This window comes from Centruroides vittatus, unplaced genomic scaffold (genome assembly GCF_030686945.1).
Source record: "Centruroides vittatus isolate TY-2023 unplaced genomic scaffold, ASM3068694v2 contig_628, whole genome shotgun sequence".
NCBI lineage: Eukaryota > Metazoa > Arthropoda > Arachnida > Scorpiones > Buthidae > Centruroides > Centruroides vittatus.
The window spans coordinates 6,418,933-6,446,088 of NW_027122385.1; the positions used below are offsets into that span (position 1 = coordinate 6,418,933).

The 27,156-nt window shown below is 32.5% G+C and overlaps 3 protein-coding genes across 3 annotated transcripts; all 3 read left to right on the forward strand.

Annotated features, from left to right (window-relative positions):
* Positions 1–105: 105 nt before the first annotated feature.
* LOC136979503 (patched domain-containing protein 1-like) lies at positions 106–570 on the forward strand. Its single transcript, XM_067275510.1, has one exon. The coding sequence runs from the start codon at positions 106–108 to the stop codon at positions 568–570; it is 465 nt and encodes a 154-aa protein (XP_067131611.1).
* Positions 571–1,125: 555 nt separating this feature from the next.
* LOC136979504 (patched domain-containing protein 3-like) lies at positions 1,126–2,709 on the forward strand. The gene has a single exon (XM_067275511.1). The coding sequence runs from the start codon at positions 1,126–1,128 to the stop codon at positions 2,707–2,709; it is 1,584 nt and encodes a 527-aa protein (XP_067131612.1).
* Positions 2,710–8,180: 5,471 nt separating this feature from the next.
* LOC136979505 (patched domain-containing protein 3-like) lies at positions 8,181–26,917 on the forward strand. The gene is made up of 3 exons (XM_067275512.1): positions 8,181–8,687; positions 21,751–22,232; positions 25,272–26,917. Exons 1-3 carry the CDS (start codon positions 8,410–8,412, stop codon positions 26,915–26,917), a joined length of 2,406 nt encoding a protein of 801 aa, XP_067131613.1. The 5' UTR covers positions 8,181–8,409.
* Positions 26,918–27,156: the final 239 nt, after the last annotated feature.

The window sequence follows — 27,156 nt, forward strand, 5'->3', positions numbered from 1 at the left end:
CACTTGATATTGTTATTATTTTTTCTACGATAACAAAAATCTTCTAATTTGTATTCATTTAATAATTCATTACATTTACTTATAGATATCCAGCCTATATAACTGATGCTGTCTGTTTTTCAATTTGGAGGAGTAACTGTAGATGGTGAAAATATGATTCGAGATTCTAAAGCAATTAGATTGGGCTATATGATGGACCATACCACGGAAGAGAAAAAACAAATGGCACTAAAATGGGAACAAATGTGTTTAGAAACGTTAGAAAATATTCATTTCAAGAATATTAAAATATCTAAGTTTTTAAGCCACGGTGTCGATGAGGAAGTTAACCGTATTGGAGAAAGTCTTTTCTTTCTAGCAATCATTATTGCTCCAATTATGTTGTTGTTTTCAGCAATTTCTTTCTTATCAACTGATGCTGTCAGTAGCAAACCTTGGTTGGGTATTGCTGGTGGTGTATCACCTTTCTTAGCAACTGTTGCAGCATTTGGTCTATTATGTTACTGCAAAGTGGATTATATCTTATTAAATATTACGATTCTTTTCCTAATGTTAGATATGTCTTTATGAACCTTTATATAATAAAAATATTTTACAAAGAAAACTGTTAGCTATATAAAATACTTCAGGTAAAAATCTATTATACATAATCTCTTACATTAAAGTAATATATCTGGTATTTTTTCAGAATAATATACTAGGAGTTCTAAATTAGCTTTCTTGTTCTTTTCTAAAAAATATAAAAGATTAGTCTTTTTATTATGTAAGACTTATATTTTTCAAAGTACAAAAGTAGTAACATATATTTCTTAACGGCATTTAGAATATATTGACGTATTTGAGATATTATAATTTATTATAGGAAATGAATTATAACTTTTCCAATACGTTAATATAATTCATGTTAAATTAAATAATAAGTGAATTTTGAAATTTATCTGTTCAGTTTAATATACATTAAAACATAAATCACAAAAATAACAGTAAATCAATAACGCAGAAAATACGAACAGAAACTAATCTCGACCCTAAAAACATTTTTTAAAGTTTATCGAAACAAACTGATTATTATTTTTCTGTAGTTGGTTCATGCAATAATTTCGCATTTGTATTGCAGGTATAGGAATGGATGACTCATTTATATTGGTAGCTGCATGGAGAAGAACTGACATCAACGTTTCTGTACCTGACAGAATGAAAGTCGCTTATGCCGAAGCCGCAGTGTCCATCACGATTACGTCTCTGACAAATTTTCTTGCATTTTGCATGGGGTTTGCAACACCATACAAATGTATTCATATATTCTGCGCGTATTCATCTCTTGCAATCGTGCTAGACTATGTTTATCAGTTGTTTTTTTTCGGAGGACTCATGGCGCTTGATGAATATAGAGAGAAGAACAATCTTCATTCTGTGGTTTGCTGGCCAGTTGAACGGAATCATTTCAAATCCAAAAACGAACTAGATATGAAATCAATAGAGAAGAAAGAAAACATATTCATGGCATTCTTAAGTAATGTTTTAGGTGAAATACTTCGAAAATCAGTTACTAAAGTTATCGTTATTGTTGCCTTCATAATGTATTTAACGGGTGCAATATACTGTATGAATTTCGTTGAAGAAGGAGAAGATTTTATTAAGTTTGTTCCATATTCTAGTTATATTATTGAATACAAAAACCTTGAATATAAGCATTTTTCTAATTATAGTCATCAAGTGCAAATAGTCATTAACCAGACATTAGACTATTCGAATGTCACCGTCCAAAATGACGTAGAAGATCTTTTGCAAAGTTTCGAGTCTGCTCCATTCATATCCGATTCGTCCACCACAGAAAGTTGGCTGAGAGAATTTCTGGCATTCACTAAATCTCCGGTTGCGAAGTTTTCGCTTTCTGGTTACAATTTGAGTGACTCCGAAGACTTCCTGAATGCATTTAGAAATGTTTTCTTGAAAGTAAAAGTAGCAAACAGGTTTAGAAATGATGTTATCTTTAACGAAGAAGGTGATAAAATCACTGCATCGAGATTTCTCGTTTCGAGTTATGAGGAAAAAATTCAAATGGATGAAAAATCTTTCTTTCAAAATGTTAAAAAAATTGCCGACAACAGCAAACTTCCTGTTGTAGCATACAATTTCATATTTATGTATTATGAACTGTATATTAATCTTTTTTCAAACTGTTTAAAAACTGTATGTTCTGCGGCCGCCATAGTAATTTTAGTCTTTCTGTTGTTTACTTCGAATTTACTGTTTCTTTTTTCTATTGCTGTAACAATTGTTTCTATTCAAGTTGGTTTGATTGGATACGTGTCCTTATGGAATGTGACTGTGAATTTAGCTAGTTTAATAACATTTGTGATGTGTACGGGATTTTGTGTAGATTACACAGTTCATACGGCTTACGCATTTATCAATTGCAAGAACAAAACACCAAACGAAAAAATCAAAAGTTGTTTATATGCTGCTGGATACCCAGTAATACAAGCTTGTGTTAGTTCACTATTGGGTGTTTCGGTGTTATACTTTGGTCCCGCCGAAACGATTGTTATGGTTTTTAAAATAGTAACTTTAATGGTGATATTTGCATTGTTTCACAGTCTTTTCGTGTTGCCAGTATTTCTTAGTATCTTAGATTCTGTTCAGTTTTGTCGTTTGAATAATAGTAAACGGCACATTGATTGTACAAAAACTGAATTGTCGGAGTGAAACTCTTAGATTTGTAAAAGTAGTTTATCCATTGTCGTATAATGGTAATTTATATTTGTATACAGTATAAAAAGTACCTATATGCATTTAAGTATATTTCATCAAACGAAATGAATTTTCATAGTAACGTATTAAATAAGATATCTTTAAATGTCTATAAACGCGAGTGTATAGAATAAGCAGTCTCTGCCCAATTCTCTTTTGTATTTTTTTTTTTTTTTGTTTATTCTTTAATAGCTTTTGGCTACTGTATGGACGTAATTTAGTGTAAATAGATTGATTCCATATTTTATTGTCTATAAAAAATTTAAATAAAAATAGCAAATGATTGTAAAACTATTCAAATAAAACATTCGTATTATAGTATTATCAATGAGTTATTAAATAAAACGAAAAGTAATAAAACACATCAAACAACACGACGCAGTTATACGATTTAAGTGTAACAACTCTCCTTTGTCTGAACATTATTGAAACAATAAATGTGGAATTAATAAAAATACACTTTAATAATTTCCAAAGTAAAAATATCATAAAAAGAAAAGCAGTTACTCAATTGTAAAAAACGTAAATAATATTAATGTAAATACAGGTATGCAAATGAAAAATTGCCTGGATAGCATAGGACAGTAAATTCTCTTACATTTGTCCTTTTAATATTTAGACTCTTCGTTATCCGAACTGATCAAATCCAGCCAAAAATAATAATGATAAGGCATTGGAGTGGTTTAGCATCTTGTCATCGAATCGAGAACAAAGCAAACGACTTTAACAGAATACCTTCTAACTTAATTGTAATTGTTAACTATTGTCTCGTTAAAACTGCCAAAAATCCACACAATTACCAAGAAACTCCATTACACTCGCCAAACGTAATGCTACGGTGGAATTTCGTATCATCATCTATGATTATCCCTTTCTGTTTTTGAAGGAAAACACTGGATCTTGTCCAATAACATGTTCGATTAATGCCGCTAAATATGAAGAGTTGTCTATACACTGCAGCAGAGAATTTGTCCAAATTAGATTTATGCAAAATATACAAGTTCTATATATATATATATATATATATATATATATATATATAATATTGCAAATTTAATGTGATATATATCATAATAAAATCAATACTAAATTCTACAGTGTGTTTTAAAGATTTACCATTTTTTAAAAAACTTTTGTAATATTGTAAGAATTTTTTTTCGTGTTTTAACAGTGATAACAACAGAGATATCATTAAATCGTTACTGTATTATTACATTTACATTTAATTTATATTAACACAGCACTAGTAGTGCTCTCAATATCCAAAACAATCTAACACATATCTGATCTTGCTTTTATATGCGAGGTATGCTTTGTTTATAGAAGCAGCAGTTGTGTTTAAAAACGCAAAAATAAAAGATTTTGACATAAAGCAGTATGTTCTTATTAATGCTAAAATACTGTAATCATACCTCACAACTAGGGATTGCAATTGCTGGATCCCTCATCCAGCAATCCAGCTGGATCCAGCGCATTCTTCGGCCTGCTGGATCCAGCTCTTGGTGCTGGATCCAGCGCTGCGGATCCGCAAATACTCAATTAACTTTCTAAATAATTGCGCAAAAGTCTACGTTGTCGCGTTGCCGCTTTGCTAACTACTAGACTGCTACTAATTACTTACTAATTATTTACTCACTACTTTACTAACACTAATAATTAAATTACTTATAAATAAACTATACTTTAATCAATCCAGCAAAATTTAATAAAATAATAACGTATTCAATCGCTTTTAACAATCTTCCTCAGTTACAAAAAAATACAACATTAACTATAGAACATAAAATGTGTTTCGAATAAATATAAAAAGAATAGTGCTTAATTACATCCCATTTTTTTTAAACAAGATACATAGATGTACTGCCAGGTCTGATAATTTTCGTATTGTATACCGACGTAATCCCACTGTTTTCAAACTTTTAAGAAACGATAAAAAGAAAGAGGATTGGAATTCAACAATGGGTATATACTCAGTGCCTTTACACAACCAACGTTTCAATTCCAAGCTTGTTTATGTGGGTGCAACGATGCGCAGTTTAAAACAAAGGCTCAAGAGCACAAATATACAATCAGTTAGAACCTTGACAACACTGCGCTGACATCATACGCAAGACAGAAGGATGTTAACGTCCAATGGGATCAAACGGCAATTATAAGAACGACAAAGAATAGGCAAACGGTCAAAAATCTTGAGAGACTGGAAATCTGCAAAACGCACATGACAACTGGTTGTATAAACCATAGAGATGCGGACTCATTGCCTACCATGTGGAGATCCTTTTACATTAATTAATGTTATTAACGGACAATGCTGGTTTCGTTGTTATATCTTATATACAGTAATACCCCGAACTTACGCGATAGGTGGGACCGAGCGATAACCGCGTAAGTTGGGGTATTACTTCGCATATAAATACATACAAATTATTTTTAATTGGGGCCGGAGACTAAAGAAAACAACAATTTAGAAAAAAATGTTTAATAAAATCTTAGATAATACATATGTATAACAAATTATATTATTAAAATCGTAAATCGAAGTTATTTTGTTATAGAAGACTTCTTAAAATCTAACAAATTCGTCTGACGGCTCAAAGATTTTTTTCTCCCGCAAAATTTCCTCGTAGCATGCTAATAATTTTTTTATTTCTCGTTTTGTAGAAGAAATGCGCTCTTCGTTGGAGTCTATATTTTCTAAAATTTGTAACCTCTTTTTAATTAAACTGAGGCCTTCTGTCAAGTTTCCAACCGTCATTCGATCATCTGATTGAACTGGGTCTAAAGGATCAAGTTTTGCCAATTTACAAATTTTCGTTTTTATATCGAAGTCTTTGGAATGTAAAGTTAACATTATTAAAGATGGAGTTTTTCTTTTCTTGTTTGATGCAGAAGAATCAGTTCTACTTCGTTTGGATGACACAGTAGAGCCTCAAGTCTCCGTAGATATAACAAACACAGAAATAAATAAGACAAAATAAATTGTAGCTATGCATCGATTCCGCGCGACACGTCCGAACCTGTAAGCTGAACAATAGTTTGGGGGGGAGTGAGTAATCAAGGGTTGCGTGGCGCTCAAACAAAAGACGAATCGTCGAGATTTGAAAATCGTGTAACTCCGGGTTCGCGTAAGTCAGGGTAGCGTAAGTCGAGGTATCACTGTACAGGGTGTTTTTTTTTTTAAACTGGCGGTACTCAGAGACATCTGTAGAGCAATCTAACAGCCGGACTGTCGCCAAATTTGGGAGAGTGACTAAGGATGACATGGAAAAGAGATTCCGCAAAGAAAAAAGTAGTACCCAAATTTTCCGGTAGGGGTGGATTTGGCGCTGTTGTAGCGAAACAGCTAAGAATCTGCATAAAATCTAGCTGCAATTAACAAACACACGAATGAATAATCAGACAGAGGTTTCAGTGTAATAACGAAAGTTTAATTAATCAGCAAATAACCTCCCTTCTTCAATGTGATCATCGTCCTGCTGGACAACTCATTGCATCCTGAACACCGTGTTCTCTATGGCCGAACGTAACATGTCCGCAGGAATGTTCGTCACAGTTTGAGAAATGTTGTCCTTCAAAGTCATCAAGTTTGGGACACTACCAAGATAGACCTTGGACTTTAAGTAACCCCACAGGAAAAAGTAACATGGGGTTAGATCCGGGGAGCGAGGCGGCCATGCAAGTGGAAAAAAGCGACTGATGACCCTTTTTTCTGTGAAGTGCTGGTAACTTTTTCGCTACAACAGCGCCAAATCCTCCTCTACCGGCGAATTTAGGTAGTACTTTTTTCTTCGCGGAATCTCTTTTCCATGTCGTCCTTAGTCACTCTCCCAAATTTGGCGACAGTCCGGCTGTTAGATTGCTCTACAGATATTTCTGAGTACCGTCAGTTTAAAAAAAACACCCTGTATATATTTTTTCCGCTATTTATTTTGTTTATCTATATTTTGTCCGTTTGGACGTTTTCCGTTAATTTTTATATTTATTCCGAACACATTTTATGTTCTATATTTAATGTTCTATTTTTTTTGTAACCGAGGAAGATCGTTAAAAACGTTTGAAAACGTTATTATTTTATTAAATTTTGCTGGATTGATAAAGGTGTAGTTTATTTAACTTATTCTACTTCCACTACATAGTTTTATATACTTATAAATAACTACAGACTAATATGTAGAGCCTATATATGAAAACTGGTAAGACTGATAGCCACTTAGCCACTGATTATCCGTCCTTACATTATTATAATATATTAATATAAATTAATCAGTAGATTTGCCTTTGCTATTATTTAACTTAAAGATTACATTATAATTATAATCTAACTAAACATTTAAAGTTAATTATCTCTATCTCAAGTGTTAAACCGAACCAAAGTTAAGTTTACTACCTAAATGTGTAAAAAGTTTTACTGATTTATAGTGACCAGTCTAAATAATAAAAGCTTCTTAAGTATTTTTTACAAATGTTTTATTTCATTAAAAAAAACATAAGGATAGATAGATAGACAGATAATACTATTGCACCAAAAATACATCCACGCTGGATCCAGCTGGAATGATTTCAATCCAGCAAAAATCCAGCTGGATTCAAAACACTGCTGGATTGCAATCCCTACTCACAACGGAACTTTGCTAAATAAACAATTGCTTTCTTTGTGTTTAACCTGTAAATCAGTGACATTTGATCCGAATCAGAACAACTACGAACTCTAAAATATTCTAAACTAAGTTGCAGCCAATATCAAACATTCAATCTGTTCACTAATTCACTAATTCTACCATGTTCCTGAAACAACATTAGCGTATTATTTCAGAATAAATCGTAAGATTGTTTATCGTAGACAAATCTAACAACCTTGTTTAAAACCTTAATTGATTTTATTCATAGCTCATTTATCTGAGCTACACTCCGGATCATCCGTTTTCATTGCTCAACCCTTAAAGATAGATATCTGTACTTTGGAAGAAACCATGTCAGTCTACAATTTTTAAAAATTTTAATAAACAATTCAATTTTTTAGCAAATCCGTTCGTTTTAAGCAAGTTACGATAAAGTAATTATTTTTTAATTTATACTTTGGACTTTGGATAGAGTTTTATCTGATAAACTTCCTACAAGTAATATTTTTTTACTGTGAATTGATAAAATCAGGCAAAGTACGTACATCATTTGGCTTCATCATCAAATCCTATACAGACCGAGGTAAGTACTCGTGTACGATTTTATGGCATATATTTTCTAACAATACCTCTGTAATTTGCACACGATTAACATCATATTAAAGTTAAAATGCACTATATTCAAATATTAAAGTTAAAACTTTTAAATAAAGTTAAAATTACTTTATTTAAAAGTTTTATATTTAATTCAATATATTTTTTCACATACTTAGCTGATCGTTTCCAAATATTTATTTGAATAGAAATGAAGCACGAGTATATAAAGAGGATTATCTCTACAACATTATCTGGTGTTGGATATCGTATTGGTCGCTATCCCCAACTATACGTTGCGGTTACTTTTATATTATCACTCGTTTTAGCATCCGGACTATTGAATATTCCACTACAAAAGGATGCAGAATATCTTTATGTTCCATCCAATGCAAGAAGCTGGATTGACAGAGTAGCCATTGAATCAATTTTTCCAGCGAACATGTCACAATGTGATTTCAGAAGAGTAACCAGATTCGATGCAGCCGCAATAATAATTGTTACTCCTAAAAACGGTACATCTGTATTAGAGGAATCAATAATCGAAGACACCATCAAACTTGACGAAATTATACGAAATGTTACTATTCTTTGGAGCAATTCATTCTTACGTTACGAAGATTTGTGTTGTAGGACAGAAAGAAATATTTGCAATGAAAATTTTGCTTTAACGTTGAAAGGAAAAACAAATAACATTAAAAAAGGAACATACAAAATCAAGTAAGTGCTTTTTTCTTCTACAATTTGGGCATTGTGTAATGTTTAAATGAATATATAAATTGTGATAAGGTAGAGTTAATCAAAGTCTCATTCGTCTCGGTGTAAATAATTTCCATTACAAAATTACTGGTAATTGCCAATGTTTAAATGAATAAAAATAAAATTGAGTATTTGTTTTATTCGATAGAAGTTATAAATACTGTTATATAATGACTATTATAATTATTATTGCATTAATGTAACTGTAAACAATTAGTGTCAACTTGACTGATTACTTTGTTAGTTTCAGACATAATTACCTCGTGATAATTATTCGCACTGCAAAGTATGAATTTTAATTTTTTGGTCTGAAATTTGAAAAAATTGTAGACCTATAAATTTCCAATTCTGTCCGTCCGCTCGTCCGATGTCTATCCTTAATCTTGAGAAAGAAATTAGATAGAAGGAAGCATAAACCAGATTTCGAACCAGCAGAAGTAGAAGGTCTTGATATAATAGCTTCTAATACAGAGAGACACGTTATCTAGATTTAAACATTTTCCCTGAAAGGTATTAGATAGATAACTGGCACGACTCTATTGTTAAAGAAATATGATGTACAGGAGCAAGACTGTTTCACTAATTTGAAATGAAGAGCATATATTTTAAATTAATTAAATAAACAATATGATTACAAATTACAGCCCGGCATCATGATTTCCATACAAATCACCATCATCGAAGTTTTTCCACATTTGCATTATTTTTTATATGTTTTAAATTTTAATATATATTAAATTCATTTAATTCTTAATTTTTTCAGATTGTATTGTATTAATAAATTATATAAATATATGTTAATTAATAAGATTAATTAAACAATAGAAACTTTTGTAACTCGTGAATTTCTTTTTAAGTGCACAGTATTTAAAAACTCTTTCATTTCAGATATTAAAAATAAACAATTTAAAATTCTGTATAGGAATGGACTTTGAATAGTTCTACATGATGTCCCTGTTGAGTTCCAGTTTGAAATTATTGTGTTATTTCTTGTTTATTCTAAGTGGCATAGAATAGAAACGATATTTATATTATAAACTATGTAAATCAAGAAGAGTATAACTTTTCTTCTTGGTCTTTCACATGACATGTGTTTGTTACAAAGAATATTTGTTTTTATATGGAAGAAAGTCCAAGTAGACAAGTGATACTTAACTAAAAATAAAGGACTAAATGCACGTATCTTAATAAAAATTATGTTTAAGTTATATTTTCCATCATTTTCAAGTTTCCTTCTCATATCTGAAGATTATTTTCCAATATCTCTTATCACAAAACCAATAAATGTTTAATTCGCCTTTCGTATCAGTTTTTATCTATTGTAAGTCATTACTATCCCCAGCCATACGATCTGCTTCATCATATTCATTTCATATTTTAACTATTTTTAAACTATTTTTAAAATTTACTGTTTCTTTATTACATGTTATTGTCAAAACTTCTTTTTTATTTTCTTTATGATTGATTTATATTTTATTAATTATATTAATTAAGTTTATATTGATAAATATTTGAACGTAGTGTTACCGTTGTCACTTATTTATTATAATGGTGCTTTATCGTGCGGGATCTTTCGTAGAATATACAAAGAACAACTCCACTTTTAAATGCGGCTACGTCTAATACGTTTTCTTTGAGAAGCTATCTGCAATTCACGAACAAAATTTTAACTTTACAACATATAATATAAAATTAAACAAAACTTAAAAAACACACATGGTAATCAATAACTATGACTAACTAATGATAATCAACTAACTTAGAATGCCCTACAGGATCAGGTCATAAATAGTAAAAACTACAGAAAACACATATTCAAACATACAACACTCACAAATGACACTTGCAAAAAATGTCACATCATGACAGAAACTATACAACGCATGAATTCTGGTTGCAAGCTCTTGGCACAGACAGATATGGGCTTACAATACCGGGATTCCGGGATCCCGAATACCGGAATCCCGGACGATTTTTGTCCGTTATTAAAAACCGGTATTTATGTAAAAATACCGGTATTTTGGTATTACATTAGTTGATAAAAATTGAATTTATGCACAATATAAATCTAATTTAAAATAATATTAATTAATTACAAGAAATTTTTTGAAGATATACAAACAATTTCATTGTATTAAAATCTATATCAGGCACATTTATTACACATACCGAGCCGAGTATGGCACCATCGAGAAGCGGCGGTGTCGGCAATATAAAGCGATTGTTTATGTTTTACGTCTACTACCCAATGAATAGGTCTCGTTTATACAAATACATAAAGTAGTGTAACACAAAAATTATTAAATAGTTTAGATTAGATTGTTTAATTTTGCAAATCAGCTGTAGTGTTTACAAGTAAAAATTATATTTTATATTTTCAATTTTATTTTTCATTCCGTTGTGTCTTGTGGTGTGTGGATTATGTGCACTTGTTTTCTGGTTTTATTTCTAATAATTGAAAATTATATAACGGTATTTAAATACTGATTAATCCATATGAATTATATGATACGGTAAGTTTATATTTGTATTAATGTAAGTTAGAGTGTAATTAATTTACAAATATTAAAATTAATAGGCATAAACTGCTATACCCCCTGAAAGATGAATACATTTACGGAGCACCGAAAAGGACAGGACGAAACTTCAGTTTGGAATCATTTTTTGATTGAAAAAAACGGACAGGTTGCTAAATGTAAAAAGTGCGCGAAAGAAATAAAGTGTACAGGAGGATCCACAAGTGGCCTTCATACTCACTTAAAAACGATACATGGACTAAATCTTAAAAAGAAATGTGAATCCCCCATGATGTCGAATCAAGTGTTTCTAAACAGCCTAAATTGTTAATAACAAAGTATTTTAAAAATAATAAAAACGAAAAACTTTCAGAAGTGCTTGCCCGAATGACAGCTCGCGATGGTTTGTCTTTTAATATTTTTATAAAATCGTATGACATAAGAGAAGGCTTAAAGGCAAGAGGATTCAAAGACATACCAAAATCTGCAGTCACTATTAGAAATATGGTACTTGAATATAGTAAAATTATTAAACAGTCTACAGTGCATGAAATTTCTAGACTGAAATCTGAAGGTAAACGTTTCAGTATCACATTTGACGAATGGACATCTATTCGTAATCGGCGCTACATAAACATTAATGTACATTCTGTTGGAGGAACAATGTGGAATATCGGATTAGTGCGCGCTTACGGATCCGTTCCAGCAGAAAAATGCTTATCCCTTGTAGAAGAAAAATTGAAAGATTTTAATTTAGATATATCTAAAGACATAGTTGGAGTAACTACTGACGGTGCGTCGGTTATGGTAAAATTAGGAAAAATTATAGAGGCTGAACATCAACAATGTATGGCACATTGCATAAATTTAGCAATTACTGATGTTTTGTATAAGTCAACTTTGAACCCGAGTGTGGATATTGATGTTGTGGAGCAAAATTATAATGATGACGATGTTAATGATGTTGACGATGACGATGATAACAATGACGACGATATCGACGAAGAAGATGGTTATGGAATTATTATAGAGTTAGATGCTAGTATTACTACAAGTAATATAAATATTAGACATACTGGTATATCATCTCTAGTTTCAAAAATTCGGAAAGTAGTGAAAACATTTAAAAATTCACCTTCTAAAAATGATAAATATTTACAAAAGTACGTGAGAGAACAATTAGGTAAAGAAACAGCGCTAAAATTAGATTGTCAAACAAGATGGAACAGTATGTTATTTATGTTAGAAAAATTTGAAGAAATTAAATTTTGTATTCAAAAAGCGCTTATTGACATTAGTTCCGATATTCATTTTTCTGACGAAGAATTTAATTTATTATCTTCAATTATTGCTGCTCTTACTCCTGTAAAATTAACAGTAGATGCATTATGCCGAAAAGATGCAAATCTTTTGACGGCTGACGCTTCTTTAACATTTATGTTAGATACTCTTTCCCAGCAAAAATCTGCAATTGCATTAGAATTATTGGAAGCATTAAAATCTCGAATTTTACTGCGACGAACTGAATTATCACAAATACTTCAGTATCTGCAAAAGGGCTCACAAGATGTTGGAGAAGTATTTAAACGCATATCCAAATTTACAATCATTAAAAAAATTGTAAGCTTAACTAAACGGCTCACACATGAAAATCTAGAAGATACAGAAGATATGGAAGTTGTGCAAGAAACATCCCTTCCAATATCTTCCCAAATTAGTAATGAAACAGTATTAGAATCTGACAAGGTAAACGTAAACGCATTAAAGAAAAAACTACAGGCAGCAATAGACGAAACACTAAATACTTCACCCGTGCCTGCGTTTAAAAAAATTCCAGGTCTGGAACAAAAAATAAAAGATGAAATTACTTTTTTTGAAAAAACAGGAACAAAAGGAACGTATTTACAAAATGTGTATGATTTCTTAATGACAATAGTGCCGACAAGTGTAGAATCAGAAAGAGCTTTTTCGGCGGCTGGTTATATTTGTACGAAAATTCGGTCCTCGCTTGATGATGAAACGATTGATTGTTTATGTTTTTTAAGAGCATACTTTAATAAACAAAACGCAAGTTATTAATATTATTTCATAAATACTTTCAATTTAATTATATTTTTTGCTTCTTTAATTATGTAATGCCATACGAGCCTATTATATGTAAAACTAGCAGGTAGACCCGGCGTCGCTCGGGCAAAAGTAACGATAGTAAAGATTAAGATTATTACGTTATAGTCAACCTTACCCGTTTTTACAGAATGCAAGAATTGGGTCCCCCTGTTTCCAGACTAATTAGAGAATTTTTAGGTGGGTCTAAAAATATTTCGATTTTCCGCAAAAACGAAAAAAAACTGCATCTGCATCTTGCACGTTGCTTTCTCTTAATACTTCCATTGTTACGTAACGCTTTCATTGTTGACACTTCCATTGTTACTTAACACGTCCATTGTTGACACTTCCATTGTTGATGGAAATGTTAAGACTTAATTTTGTCCCTCTCCCCCGTAGGGAGGAATTTCGAAAAATCCCTTCTTAGTGTGCATTCTCGTGACGTACCCTAACTGTGTACCAAATTTCAACTTTCAACTCCTAACCGTTTGGGCTCTGCGCTGATTATTATTATTATTATTATTATTATGTTGGGTTAAGTGAAATATACTCGGTTAACACCGGTGGCTGTGTACTATGCCGGACCAAAGTCAAGGCATAGTAACCAAAACAGTAATTAAAGAAGTGTATCAGTGTGTGTGTGTCTGTATTCAAGAATTTTCTCACAATGTGACATGTATTCAATATAGTGGCCTTCTGTAGTGTGATGTATGTGTTTCTATTCAATTCTAATGTGCCCATGCTTTTGTGTAGTGTGTGTGGTATGACACCTGTAGAGGAGAGAACAACAGGTACAATAAACACCCTATTCATCCTCCACAGATGCCTTATTTCCTGGGCGAGTTCTGTGTACTTGCTAATTTTTTCAGTGCATGCGTTTTGTATATTGTGAGTGTTTGGAATGGATATGTCTATAATGTATGTGATTTTATTGTGTTTGTCAATGAGTGTAATGTCTGGTCTGTTGTGGTAAATTGTTTTATCTGTGATTATGGCTCTGTCGTAGTACATTTTGTGCTTGTTGTTTTCCAATACTGTCTGTGGAATGTATTTGTAGTATGGTTCGTGGATGTCTACTAATTTGTGTTTCTTTGCAAGCTCTTGGTGTATTATATTTGCTACTTGATTATGTCTGTGTAAATAATCTGTCTGTGCCAAGAGCTTGCAACCAGAAGTGATGTGTTGTATAGTTTCTGGCATGATGCGACATTTTCTGCATGTGTCATTTGTGAGTGTTGCATCTTTGAGTATGTGTTTTCTGTAGTTTTTAGTATTTATGACCTGATCCTGTATGGCAATCATGAATCCTTCCGTCTCCCCAAAGAGGCATCTCCGAGCTAACCAGCTATTTGACGCAGTTTTGTCAACAAAATCCTGGGCCAGATCATAAGGATGCCTGCGATGGAGTGCCTTTCGAGCCCACGATTGCTTAATGGTGTCTATGCTTTTTATATGTTGTGTTGTGTCCATATGATGTGAGTGTAAGTTTAATGGTGTGTTATTCGAGTCTGCTAGAGTTACTGCTTTATGTAATTGTGATGTTTCTTGTTTTTTATAGAAAAACTCTCGCAGTGACTGTATTTGTTTGTAGTGAAGGTTAACTATGTCAATCAGGCCACCTCCGCCATCTTTACGTGGAAGGGTTAGTCTTTCTATAGCAGATTTAGAATGATGTTGTTTATGCTTAGTAAGTGTAGTTCTTGTTTTCCTTTGGAGTTGCTCAAGATCTGTGTGAGTCCAATGTATAACTCCAAAAGAATATGTGAGTACTGGGATGACATATGTGTTTATTGCTTTAACTGTGTGTTTTGCATTTAATTGTGTTCTGAGAATAGCATTTAACCTACTTTGGTATTCTTTAATTAATCTTTGCTTTATTTGTGTATGTTCTGTTAGTTTGGCCTGTTGGAATCCTAAATACTTGTAGAACTCGCCCTCTTCCATGGATTCAATAATGTCTCCATTTCCAAGTGCAAAATCTTCTTTCTTCAGGATTCCTTTTTCTATGTGAAGTGTTTTGCATTTATCTAGGCCAAATTCCATTTGTATGTCCTTGGTGTATGAATGTGTGATTTGTAGGAGTTGATGAAGTTGTTTTTGTGTGGATGCATAAAGTTTTATGTCATCCATGTACATGAGATGTGACAGTGTAAACTGTGTTGTTTTTTTGTGTCTGATATTGTAACCATATTGCGTGTTGTTTAACATGTTGGATAATGGGTTCAGGGCTAAGCAGAACCAGAGAGGACTCAAGGAATCTCCTTGAAAAATTCCTCGCCTAATAAAAATTTGGTTTGTTTGTATGGAAGTGTTATGGGCCCTGAGATGTAGTGTTGTTCTTCAGTGCTGCATAGTGTTTTGAAAGAATGCAATGAGTGATGGATGTATTTTGTACATGTGTAGGATATGTAGCAGCCAACTGTGTGGAACACTGTCGAATGCTTTTCTGTAGTCTATATATGCCATGTGTATGTTTCTGTGTTGTCTGTGTGCTTGCCGTATAATGACTGAATCTATGAGTAACTGTTCTTTGCATCCCCTGTGGTTTCTACGGCAACCTTTTTGTTGTTCTGTAAGAATGTCGTGTTCTTCAACATGTTTGTATATTTTGTTTGCAATACAGGATGTCAATAATTTGTACAGTGTTGGAAGACATGTAATTGGTCTGTATTGTGTGGGGTCTATGGTATTGTTGTTTTTATGTTTCATCTAGGTGATGCCCTGAGTAAGAAAATTTGGCATGTCTTGTGGATTGATGATGATGTGTGTTAGGTGTTTAGCTAGTTCTTGGTGCAGTGATGTAAACTTTTTGTACCAGAAATTGTGAATGTTGTCTACACCAGGTGTCTTCCAGTTGTGTGTTCTGTTAACAGTGTATTGGAAATCATGTATGTTTATTTCAGCACAGGGCATAGTTGGTATGTTGTGCAAGTTTCTGTTCTCCTTCTCGATCCAGCCTGCATCAGCATTATGCGTGACAGCACTGGACCAAAGAGAAGACCAATATGTTGTGAGTTCTTCTTCTGTTGGTGTGCCACTGTGCTGTGTATCAGTGTTTGCTTTGTTATTAATTTGTCTGTAAAAGAGTTTTTCATTGTTTGTAAATAATTTATTTTGTTGTTTTCGTAGTGTACATGTTTTGAATCGTTTGAGTCTACGTGCTTTGGCAGCAAGTTTTTGTTTTAGTGTATCAATGTATTCTGTGATGCGTGTGTTGTGATGTTCATGTTTTGTGTGTGTTTTTATTTTCTTGAAAATGTTTTTGAGCTGTTTCCTTAATTTGGGTGTTATGTTGTTTTTAGTGTATTGTGTTAGCCTGCCTAATTGCTGTCTAATGTCATTTATTTGTGTTTCTATTCTTCTCTGCCAGGCAGGCTTGTGATAGAATTGTGTTTTCTGTGTATTTGTCTGTGATTGTACTTTCAGCCCATGGTGTGTCACTACTGTGACTGCTCCAGCATAAACTAATGTATGAATGTCTGCGAGTGTAGAAATTGAATGAATGTAGTGTGGTAGTAAGTGAGTATTTACTTAATTTAGTGTTTTTCCTACTTCCTTTGACGTGTCGATTTTTGGTATTCGTGGTCGTTGTGTGGGATCTGTGCCTGTATATTTAGTGAGTGTTTCCTGAAATATATGTGAGAGCGTATTAACTAAATCCATGTCTATGTTATCAGTGATTGACAAGGAAGTGTCTGTAGTATCATTAGTGGTAATTGTTGTATGTGTGTTATTATCAATGCTTGTTGCTGGATTATTCTGACAGGTTACGTAATCTTCATTAATGTTAGATGTTTCTGTCTGTTGATGTGTTTGATCAGCAACCTGTTGTTTGATAAGTTCAAGTGTTGTTTGTGGAATAAGGTTGTTGTGTATAATTGTTCTTTTTTGATCAACAACCCTTTGTTCGGTGACAGTGAGATGAGGATACTGTTGTGTGAATCTATGGTGTAGTTGTTGTCTGTATGCTGTCATGTTTGTTTCGAGTTTTGTGATTGTGTAATAAGTACGGATGATAAACTCATTCATTTCTACTGTCCATTTCATCCGTTGGCGTGGTTTTCCGGCTTTTGTGGTCTGCGGATGCATTGCCACAGAAACACCAAGGCTGGGTTGGTTCCTCACATCTGTTGAGGGCATTGCAGTAGCCATGCTTGGGCCGGTGCTGCTTTCGCCACCGGTAACCAAGGGAGACTGTGGTGGCCTATTTTTCGAACGTGAGCCTCTGCCTAACCCACGAACGCGGACCTTGTTAACCCGGGCGACGTCCGAGCCGGTATCACATTTAGATCTAGTTATTACCATAATAAATATCTCCACAGAATGTGGGTGTGGTCACTCTTAGCTTCATTTCTCCCCATAGACCTTACTGGCATGGGTGTCCCTACCAGGAGCTTGTGCTCCAGCCTGCATTGCCCTATGGATCAGTAAAATTACTAGGCTCTCCCACCACGACCAGGTGGTGACCACGGGAGAGTTATTATTATTATTATTATTATTATCAACTCGTCTCGATTATATATATAGATGTAACATAGAATTTAATATGTACTTTTTTTTACTTGCACGTTTTTTTGTATCTATCTACTCCTACTCTCTATGTAATAAAATAAATAATATCTACTCATTTCAGAACAATATTTATTGGATTTCATATATTATTTGTTAACAAGTCAATATAACAACTGAGGTAAGTAAAAATATAACTAGTAAATTTTTTATTAATAATACCGGTTTTAATACCGGTATCCCGGTATTTCAAATTTCAAATATCAAATGTCGGTATTCAGATTTTAGTTCGGTATTGTAAGCCCTACAGACAGATTATTTACATAGACATAATTACCGTATATCTCGGCAGATAAGACGATAGTTAAATCATACAAAAAGGCCCCTAAAATCCGGGGTCGTCTTATAGGACAGATATAAATTTCAATCTAATTTTTTTGTATCAATTAAAACCATTATAGAAAATGGACAAATTTTAATTACTTACTAGTAGAGAGTAAGGTATGTGCACAAAATAAAATAGCCCGTACGACGTTTTTGTGAATAGTCGAGGTCATTACCCGAATGCCAAATAAGTGCGAATGTTTGCAACAATCGCAAGGCAGTGCAAGAAAATAAAATTTGTTCCAAAATAATTGTAAAAAACGATGGAGTCAGACTTTCTGTTCTTCTTACTTTTTAATCTTAAAGTATACGAAAAAATTATATTTTTCTTTCAGTTCTGACTTGTGGATATTGTATAAGTAAAAAATTTTCTAAAACATTGTATTAACAATGAATAAAAAAGATTACAGTTAAAAAGGTAAAAGGAAATCAACTTGCAGAGAAAAACTTTTTATTTACTTTAACAAACTTCCCAAATGCATTTCGCCTCTTATGAAAGGCCTCTCTAGTAGGTTTGACTGTACACAGTTCATATTCCGACAATAACTTCTGTACTGTACTTCTCCTCCGGTTTATATGGAGATTTAGGCCTTGTTTCGCCTTTTCTCCGATAGACGGCGTTACCTCCCTACGAGAAGCGGCCTGTCCGTATTATATACGTACTTCTCAGTGCTAATTGAGCTTTTGGATTGTTGGCCGCGATCGGCCAGTAAAGCGGGGCCAGTGACCTGACTAGGGTAAAGTCCAACGACATGCTCTGACCCAACAATAACTTGTTAGGAGAAACCACTTATATAGTTCACAAAAAATTCCCAGCATTCCCGTATTCAAATTTACATTGTTGTTTTGCATAACGATAGCAAAATGTTCCTTTACTTTCCGTTTTACATTGTTTTTTTCCCTAAAGACAATTTTTAACTTATTAGTATTGATCTGACAATTATTAATATTACAGTGTTAGAAGATAGGAGAATTACTAATTTTTAACCTTACAGCAGCCAAGTGTTCTGACAGTCTGATCCTCAGTCTTCGTTTCGTTTCACCGACGTAAAAACTGGGGTTGTTACATGTGCATTCTATTCTATAAACGACGCCTTTTTCTTCTAATAAATCTTTTTTATTAGTGCTTCTTATAATCATCATATTTGATAACCTGTTATTTTGGGATGGATCCAATCTAATTAATTTTTGATTAAAAAATTTATTATATTTTTCATAAATACCTTTTATGTACGGGAAAGATACATACTGCTTTATTTGTTGACGTTGTTTAACTTTAAATCTATTTCTTAAAAATCGGTTGTACCAGTCATTTAGCAATCTTTTTGGGTATCCATTCAGGATGTATTTCTTATGTGTATCTTCGATTTCTTTTTCTCTTTGATCTATATTTGTTATTCTAGAAAAAATCTTTGTTATTTCCATTAAATATACATTATATTTTTGGTTTAAAGGACAATATGATTTAAAATTGATTACTTTCTTCGTATTACATTGTTTTTCAAATTTACAATATTCCAAATGATAAGTTAAAAATTGTCTTTAGGGAAAAAAACAATGTAAAACGGAAAGTAAAGAAACATTTTGCTATTGTTATGCAAAACAACAATGTAAATTTGAATACGGGAATGCTGTGGAATTTTTTGTGAACTATATAAGTGGTTTCTCCTAACAAGTTATTGTCGGAATATGAACTGTGTACGGTCAAACCTACTGAAGAGGCCTTTCATAAGAGGCGAAATGCATTTGGAAAGTTTGTTAAAGTAAATAAAAAGTTTTTCTCTGCAAGTTGATTTCCTTTTACCTTTTTAACTGTAATCTTTTTTTTTCATTGTTAACACAATGTTTTAGAAAATTTTTTACTTATACAATATCCACAAGTCAGAACTGAAAGAAAAATATTATTTTTTCGTATACTTTAAAATTAAAAAGTAAGTAAAATTTGTTCATTCGAAAAATTACAAATATCACATAATTCCGTATACGCTATGCAGTATTATTATTCAGATGATGATCGCTGATTTAAACTAAATTCATAGGCCGTTGATAGTTTGGGGGTCGACTTGTAGGACAGATATATGCTAAAACTATAAAACTTCGACGAAAATTTATACCTCGTCTTATCTGAAGATCGTCTTATCTGCCGACATATACGGTAAGTAGCAAATATAATACACCAAGAGCTTGCAAAGAAACATAAATTATTAAACATCCACGAACCATGCTACAAATACATTCCACAAACAGAATTGGAGAACAACACGCACAAAATGTACTATGACAGAGCCATAATCACAGAAAAAAAATTTACCACAACAGACCAGACATCACACCCATTGACAAACACAATAAAATCACATACATTATAGGCATATCTTTTCCAAACATTCAAATATACAAAACACATGCGCTGAAAAAATCAACAGGTACACAGATCTCGCCCAGGAAATAATGCATCTGTAGAAGATGGATAGGATGCTGAATGTACCTGTCGTTCTCTTCTTTACAGGTGTCATGCCACACACACTACACAAAAGCCTGGGCACAGTACAATTAAATAGTAACACATACATCACACTACAGAAGGCCACTGTATTGAATACATGTCATATTCTTGGGAAATTCCTGAATACAGAAACACACACACTAACACACTTTTTCATTTCTGTTTTGTTTTGGTTACTATGCCTTAACTCTGGTCCGGCATAGTACATAGCCACCGTTGTCAACCGAGTATAACTCACAAAAACCGACATAAAAGTAATAAGAGCAGAGCCCAAACGGTTAGTAGTTAAAAGTTAAAATTTAGTACACATTTAGGGTACGTCATAAGAGTGTACACTTCTAAAAATCCTCCCCGCGAGGGAATTTTTTAAAATTCCACCTGGCGAGTTAAAGATTACCCCGAAGGTTTCTACAGTACTATTTTAGATGCGATTTTATGCGTTTTTGCGAAAAATCTAACATATTTTTGACCCATCAGAAAATTTAATTAGTCTCGAAAGAAGGGATCATAATTTTTGCATCCGGTGAAAACGAATAAGATTGGCTATATAAATATACAGTTCGTATATACAAAAAATTGTAGAAATATACGGGTTATCTTACGTAAGAGTTTATAACATTAAATGATCAATCTAACACATTTAAAAAATTTTTCATTCCTCTCCTGTACACAGTTTAAAGAATTTTTAAAATGTTTTAGATGTCATTTAATGTGATAAACTCTTACGTAAGATAACCTCTGTAAATATAAATCAAATACTATAATATAATATAGTAGAAGGGTTAAAAATAGAAAATAATGTAATAATATTAATTTTTGCTGTTGTTATTTTTTGCTTAACAACTCCTGTCTCATCTACTAGTAAAATATAAATTTAATTTTAATGCAAATATTAAATGTATAGTACATTTCTATATTAGATTATAGAGAGCATCGAACAGATTATATAACAATAATACATGCAATTTATGTTTCTTTAGTAATACTATAAATTTTTCTGCAGATATCCAGCTGATGTAACTCGAGATCGAATAATACTGTCTGCTCTTGAATTTGGAGGAGTGAAAGTAGATGAAGAAAGTATGATTCGAGATTCGAATGCAATTAGATTGATTTATCTAATGGATCGCACCACGAAAGAGAAGAAACAAATGGCACTAAAATGGGAACAGATGTGTTTAGAAACATTATCTAACATTAACTTCAACAATACTAAAATTTCTAAAGTATTAAGTCACTCCGTTGATGACGAAATTAACCGAATTGGAAATGATGCTTTGCCTCTTGTGATCATTATTGCTCCAATTATGATGTTATTTTCAGCAGTTTCTTGCTTGTCAACTGATTCTCTCAATAGCAAACCGTGGTTGGGTATTGCTGGTTGCATATCACCATTCTTAGCAACTGTTGCTGCATTTGGTCTACTGTGTTACTGCAAAATAAGTTATTCCTCATTAAATCTGACGATCCTATTCTTAACGTTAGGTATGTGTTTATTTAGGTTTTTTTAACGTTTAAGTTTGTATTTATACTTAGGCCTAATGTTAGGTATGATCACTTATATAATAAAACAAACCCTTTTGAAAAAAAACACGGTTATCTCGAGAAAAATTCGTAAAATAAGTTCCCTTCATTATCTATCCTTCTGCTGAAATCACGCATGATGTAATGCAATCGTCAAATGAAGCTGGGTAGTCATGCAATCAATTTGTGTTTGCAACCAGAAACATGATTTCCCAATTGATAGAATGGGCCAGAAAAAAAGTGCGATCAATTATTATTTTTATCCAATATCACTTTCTTTGAGATTCAAGTGACGAACAATCCAAAGTCTCAATGTAAGAAAGTTCACATAATGACATATTAACGTCGTTTGGTATGTGACCATTAGCGAATGATGGAATAATCGACTTGCTTATATTAAGATACACAACAAGTGAATTTCAAAACAACTAACTACAGACGTTTTAGCTTCTTGCGTGGGATATTTTTTAACAATGCTTCAGCGTTGCGCTCATGAAGGTGGTTTCTTACGATAAGTTGAGATAGGAAATGAGACTTAGATATATATATTATTACACTGCAGAGACCCTCGCAGTATTCATGATCTTGAAGCATTCATGATTCCTTCTGAGAAATAAATAAATTAATTAAATTTCACATCAACTAATGTCTATATTTCTGATTATTGTTGAAAGTAAGTAATGACTGATTATAATTAAAGTTGTTCGATTTAGAGGACACTGTAGCTTTAACCAATAAACCGATTGACACCAAAATTTGTGTACGCACTATTCAAAAAATACGGAGAAAATGATTTTGCAAAGAAAAATTTTTATTCCAATATTGTCTGCAACTTAGGAAACCGCTTTGCAAAACAAATTTTCTGAGAAAATAGGACTGCAAATAGTACTACTGAATAGGCAAACATCCATTTCGATCCTTGTCACGTTGAACTCCGAAGAACTCAGTTGTCTAAAATCCCATTATCATTTTCCTGACAGCCTGTGGATTGTCCCCCGGCGTAAGTTTTTCTAATAGAAATATTCATGAATAGCAGCCGCAGCATTACTCTGATTTTCGTGAAAGGGCATCAAAATTAATAAGTGCTTCAGAAAAGCTCTTGCATCATAATTCTGGATGAGAAGAATAGCATTCTCTAGTTGTCAGCATTTCTATACCGATTCTTCCGATCATCATCTGTTAGCTTTCCACATGGGTACGCATATCATAATTCTTGCTTGTAGCACCATTTGTCCTCTGGTGGACAATTTTAGATCAAAATAGTTTTTGCAAAATCGTTTTCTGTATCATTTGAGTAGAGTATGCACAAATTTTGGTGTCAATTTAATGGTTGAAGCGACAGAGTCTTTCGAACAAAACAACTTTAATTATAATCATCCTGCATGTGCTAAACCTATTATAATTTATAACTATGTAATACTAATTACAATTATCATTTAGTTTAAACAACTAAATATTACTATTTAAGATTATTAATTAAAAACCTTAATTTTGAAAAAATAGTTTGCATTTAAAATGACTAAATGACTAATTATCTAACTACGTATTTTTTACCCTACAAGAATACATAGGGGAGAGCGGGGCTACAAGTTCCGTTTTTTAATCAACCTTATATTTTGTTAAGGAAACATAATTCTAGCATAAGTATTAAGAGATTAAAATTTAGTAATATATCTAACTTTGCTATAAAAACAGTTTTTGAGGTTGATTTTTTGTAAGTTTTTTTATAATTAGTAATACAATACCTAAAGTCGGAAAGTAACGACTTACCCCGGTTCGGGGCTAGTTGTTAACAGGGTGGGGCAAGTTGTTACAAGATCTATGGAAGGTGTAATATGTAAAAACAAACAATAATTTATTTAACTAAGTATGTATTTAAAGACTAATCAATAATATCTTATCAATAATTAGTTGTTTTTCTTAAATTTATTATAAAGAAAACATTTTTACGTTTCAACATTTATAACTTTTACTTAAAGAAAAGGGGAGAAAGGAACATCCTTTCCAAGTTCTTGTATAACACCAGAAGTTGCAGGCAAATTTACAACTCCTGATGACCCTGGCTGATCCAAGATTTGTCTTTCGTCAGTAAAGCTTACATTTAACAAATACTCTGCTAACTTGTTTTCCTGTTCTTCAATAAAGACCAATCTTACTTTTTTGTAGCCAATCGCAGCGTTTTCTACTCCAGATTTCAACTTCTTTACAAATCTATATAACGTCATATGACAAATATCTAATTCTCTGGCAACAGTTTTTATTTTTTAACCATCTTTAATAACTGCATCTGCAGCTCTTTGCATCAACTCCTGAGATACAGAACCCCGTGTTGTTTTTCGAATATAAGTCCGCATACTGCAAAAGGAAAAAAACATTATTTTTACTGCATTACCGGTACAGATGAACTGGGGCAAGTTGTTCCAAGGTCACAACATGCCCCCAAAGAAGGGAACATCTAGCCCCGATAACACATGGGTTCAAAACAGCAACTACTAGATTAGGTTACGAGACATATACAGTTTTAGCGTAGTATATCAAGTTACTCGATATATTTTTGAATAAAAATACCAAACAACTAATCGCTAATTATTTAAATTCGCCAGATATACCAAAAATATCAAACACGAAAATATTTACTTATGTGGATCAGCGACGTACAGGCTCTCTTTCCAATGTACCGGACGTCACTGGCCTGATTAAGATAGCTGCCGTCGGTGCGCAGAAACGTTCGATTTCATGACATATTTACTAATTATATATATATTTTTTCCTTGTGGAGCTATTTCAATCGGAACAACTTACCCCGGGAACTTTTAGCCCCGCTCTCCCCTACAACAGTTTCATATGTAACGTATATTATAATAATTTAATATTTTATATTATCATCAATAAATTAATTAACATTTTTAAAGTCTACACTAGACGTTACTCATCCATACAAATTCAATACTGTTTCTATATCATTTAAATACGCAATTAAATTTCGTATTCCTATTACAGGTGTAGGGATAGATGACGCATTTATATTGATAGCGGCATGGAGAAGAACTGATGTCGACGATTCTGTTCCAGATAGAATGAAAAACTCTTTTGCTGAAGCCGCAGTGTCCATTACGATTACGTCACTGACAAATTTTCTTGCATTCTGCCTAGGATTTCTAACGCCATATAACAGTATTCGTATATTCTGTACATACGCTGTACTTTCAATATTGTTTGACTATATTTTTCAATTATTCTTTTTCGGAGGACTCATGGCGCTTGATGGATACAGAGAGAAGAATAAGCTGCATTCTTTCTTTTGCTGGCCGAGTGAACAAAATCGTTCGAAAATAGATAACGTAAAAGAAGTAAATTTAAATGTGAAAAACAAAGAAAATATTTTTGTACTATTCTTAAGTAATGTTTTAGGTGAAATACTTGGAAAATCAACTAGCAAAATTATTGTAATCATCTTGTTTATAACTTATCTTGTTGCTGCAGTGTACTGTATGAAATTTATTCAAGAAGGAGAAAACATAATTAAACTTTTTCCTTATTCTTCATATGCACATCAATATCTAAACCTTGAATATAAGTATTTTTCGAATTATAGTCACCAAGTGCAAATAGTCATAAATCAGACATTAGACTATTCGAATTTAACTGTTCAAAATGACATAGAAGATCTCCTGCAAAGTTTCGAGTCTGCTCCATTTATATCCGATTCGTCCACCACAGAAAGTTGGCTGAGAGAGTTTCTGGCATTTACTAAATCTCCGGTTGCAGAGTTTTCACTTTCGGGTTACAATCTGAGTGATTCGGAAGACTTTCTGAGTGCATTTAAAAATGTTTTCTTGAAAGTAAAAGTAGCAAACAGGTTTAGAAATGATGTTGTTTTTAATGAAGTAGGTGATAAAATTACTGCATCAAGATTTCTCGTTTCAAGTTTGGATGGAGAATCTCGAATTGACGAAAAGCTTTTCTTTCAAAATGTAAGAAAAATTGCCGGTAACAGCAAATTTTCAATTATGCCATACAATTTGAGATTTATGTATTATGAACTGTATATTAATATTCTTTCAAACTGTATAAAAACTATTTCTTGCGCTGCAGCGATAGTAATTTTAGTGTTTGTTTTATTTACCCCAAACGTATTGTTTCTTCTGTCTATTACCATCACTATTGTGTCTATTCAGGTAGGCTTGATTGGATACATGTCTTTATGGAATGTAGCTGTCAATACTCCTGCATTGATAATATTAGTGGTTTGCACGGGATTTTGTGTAGATTATACAGTTCACACATCTTATGCATATATCAATTGCAAAAACAAAACAGCAAACGAGAAAATCAAGAATTGTTTGTATCATGCTGGATATCCAGTAATACAGGCTTGTATATCTACTGTTTTAGGTGTTTCGGTTATATATTTCGGCCCATCAGAAACGTATGTGTCTGTTTTTAAGATTGTGACATTAATGGTTATATTTTCAGCATTTCACAGTTTATTTCTATTGCCTGTAATTTTCAGTATGATAGATTCCGTTCCGTATTGTTTTCGAAATGATAAATTACGAAAGATAGAACACAAAGAAAATGACTTGTACGAATTTGATCTTTTAAATTCTAACGGTAAGTTACCTATTGATGAACCCCGAGTTTAAACCTCAGGGTTACTTGATAGGTGACGACCTTTAACATTTGTACGAAAAAAAAATTTTCAAATCTAGAAAATATTTTGTATATTATTTTTTCGCTAATCTATGCTTACGATTTTCCTATAATAGAAAGATCATTTATGTCTGACATTTCTAAACATATAATCAAACATTTATTATACTGTATGGTGTACGTACTTCATTAAAATCATGCTGGAAAACATCTTCGTTGTAGTGTTGTGTAG

What these genes read in the sequence shown, in the direction of transcription:
- LOC136979504 (XM_067275511.1), top strand. Translation starts at nt 1,126, where the DNA reads ATGGATGACTCATTTATATTGGTAGCTGCATGGAGAAGAACTGACATC.
- LOC136979505 (XM_067275512.1), top strand. Translation starts at nt 8,410, where the DNA reads ATGTCACAATGTGATTTCAGAAGAGTAACCAGATTCGATGCAGCCGCA. An exon ending in AAAGGAACATACAAAATCAA is followed by an intron (nt 8,688 to 21,750) that starts GTAAGTGCTTTT and finishes ATTTTTCTGCAG; the next exon opens with ATATCCAGCTGATGTAACTC. An exon ending in GATCCTATTCTTAACGTTAG is followed by an intron (nt 22,233 to 25,271) that starts GTATGTGTTTAT and finishes TTCCTATTACAG; the next exon opens with GTGTAGGGATAGATGACGCA.
- LOC136979503 (XM_067275510.1), top strand. Translation starts at nt 106, where the DNA reads ATGCTGTCTGTTTTTCAATTTGGAGGAGTAACTGTAGATGGTGAAAAT.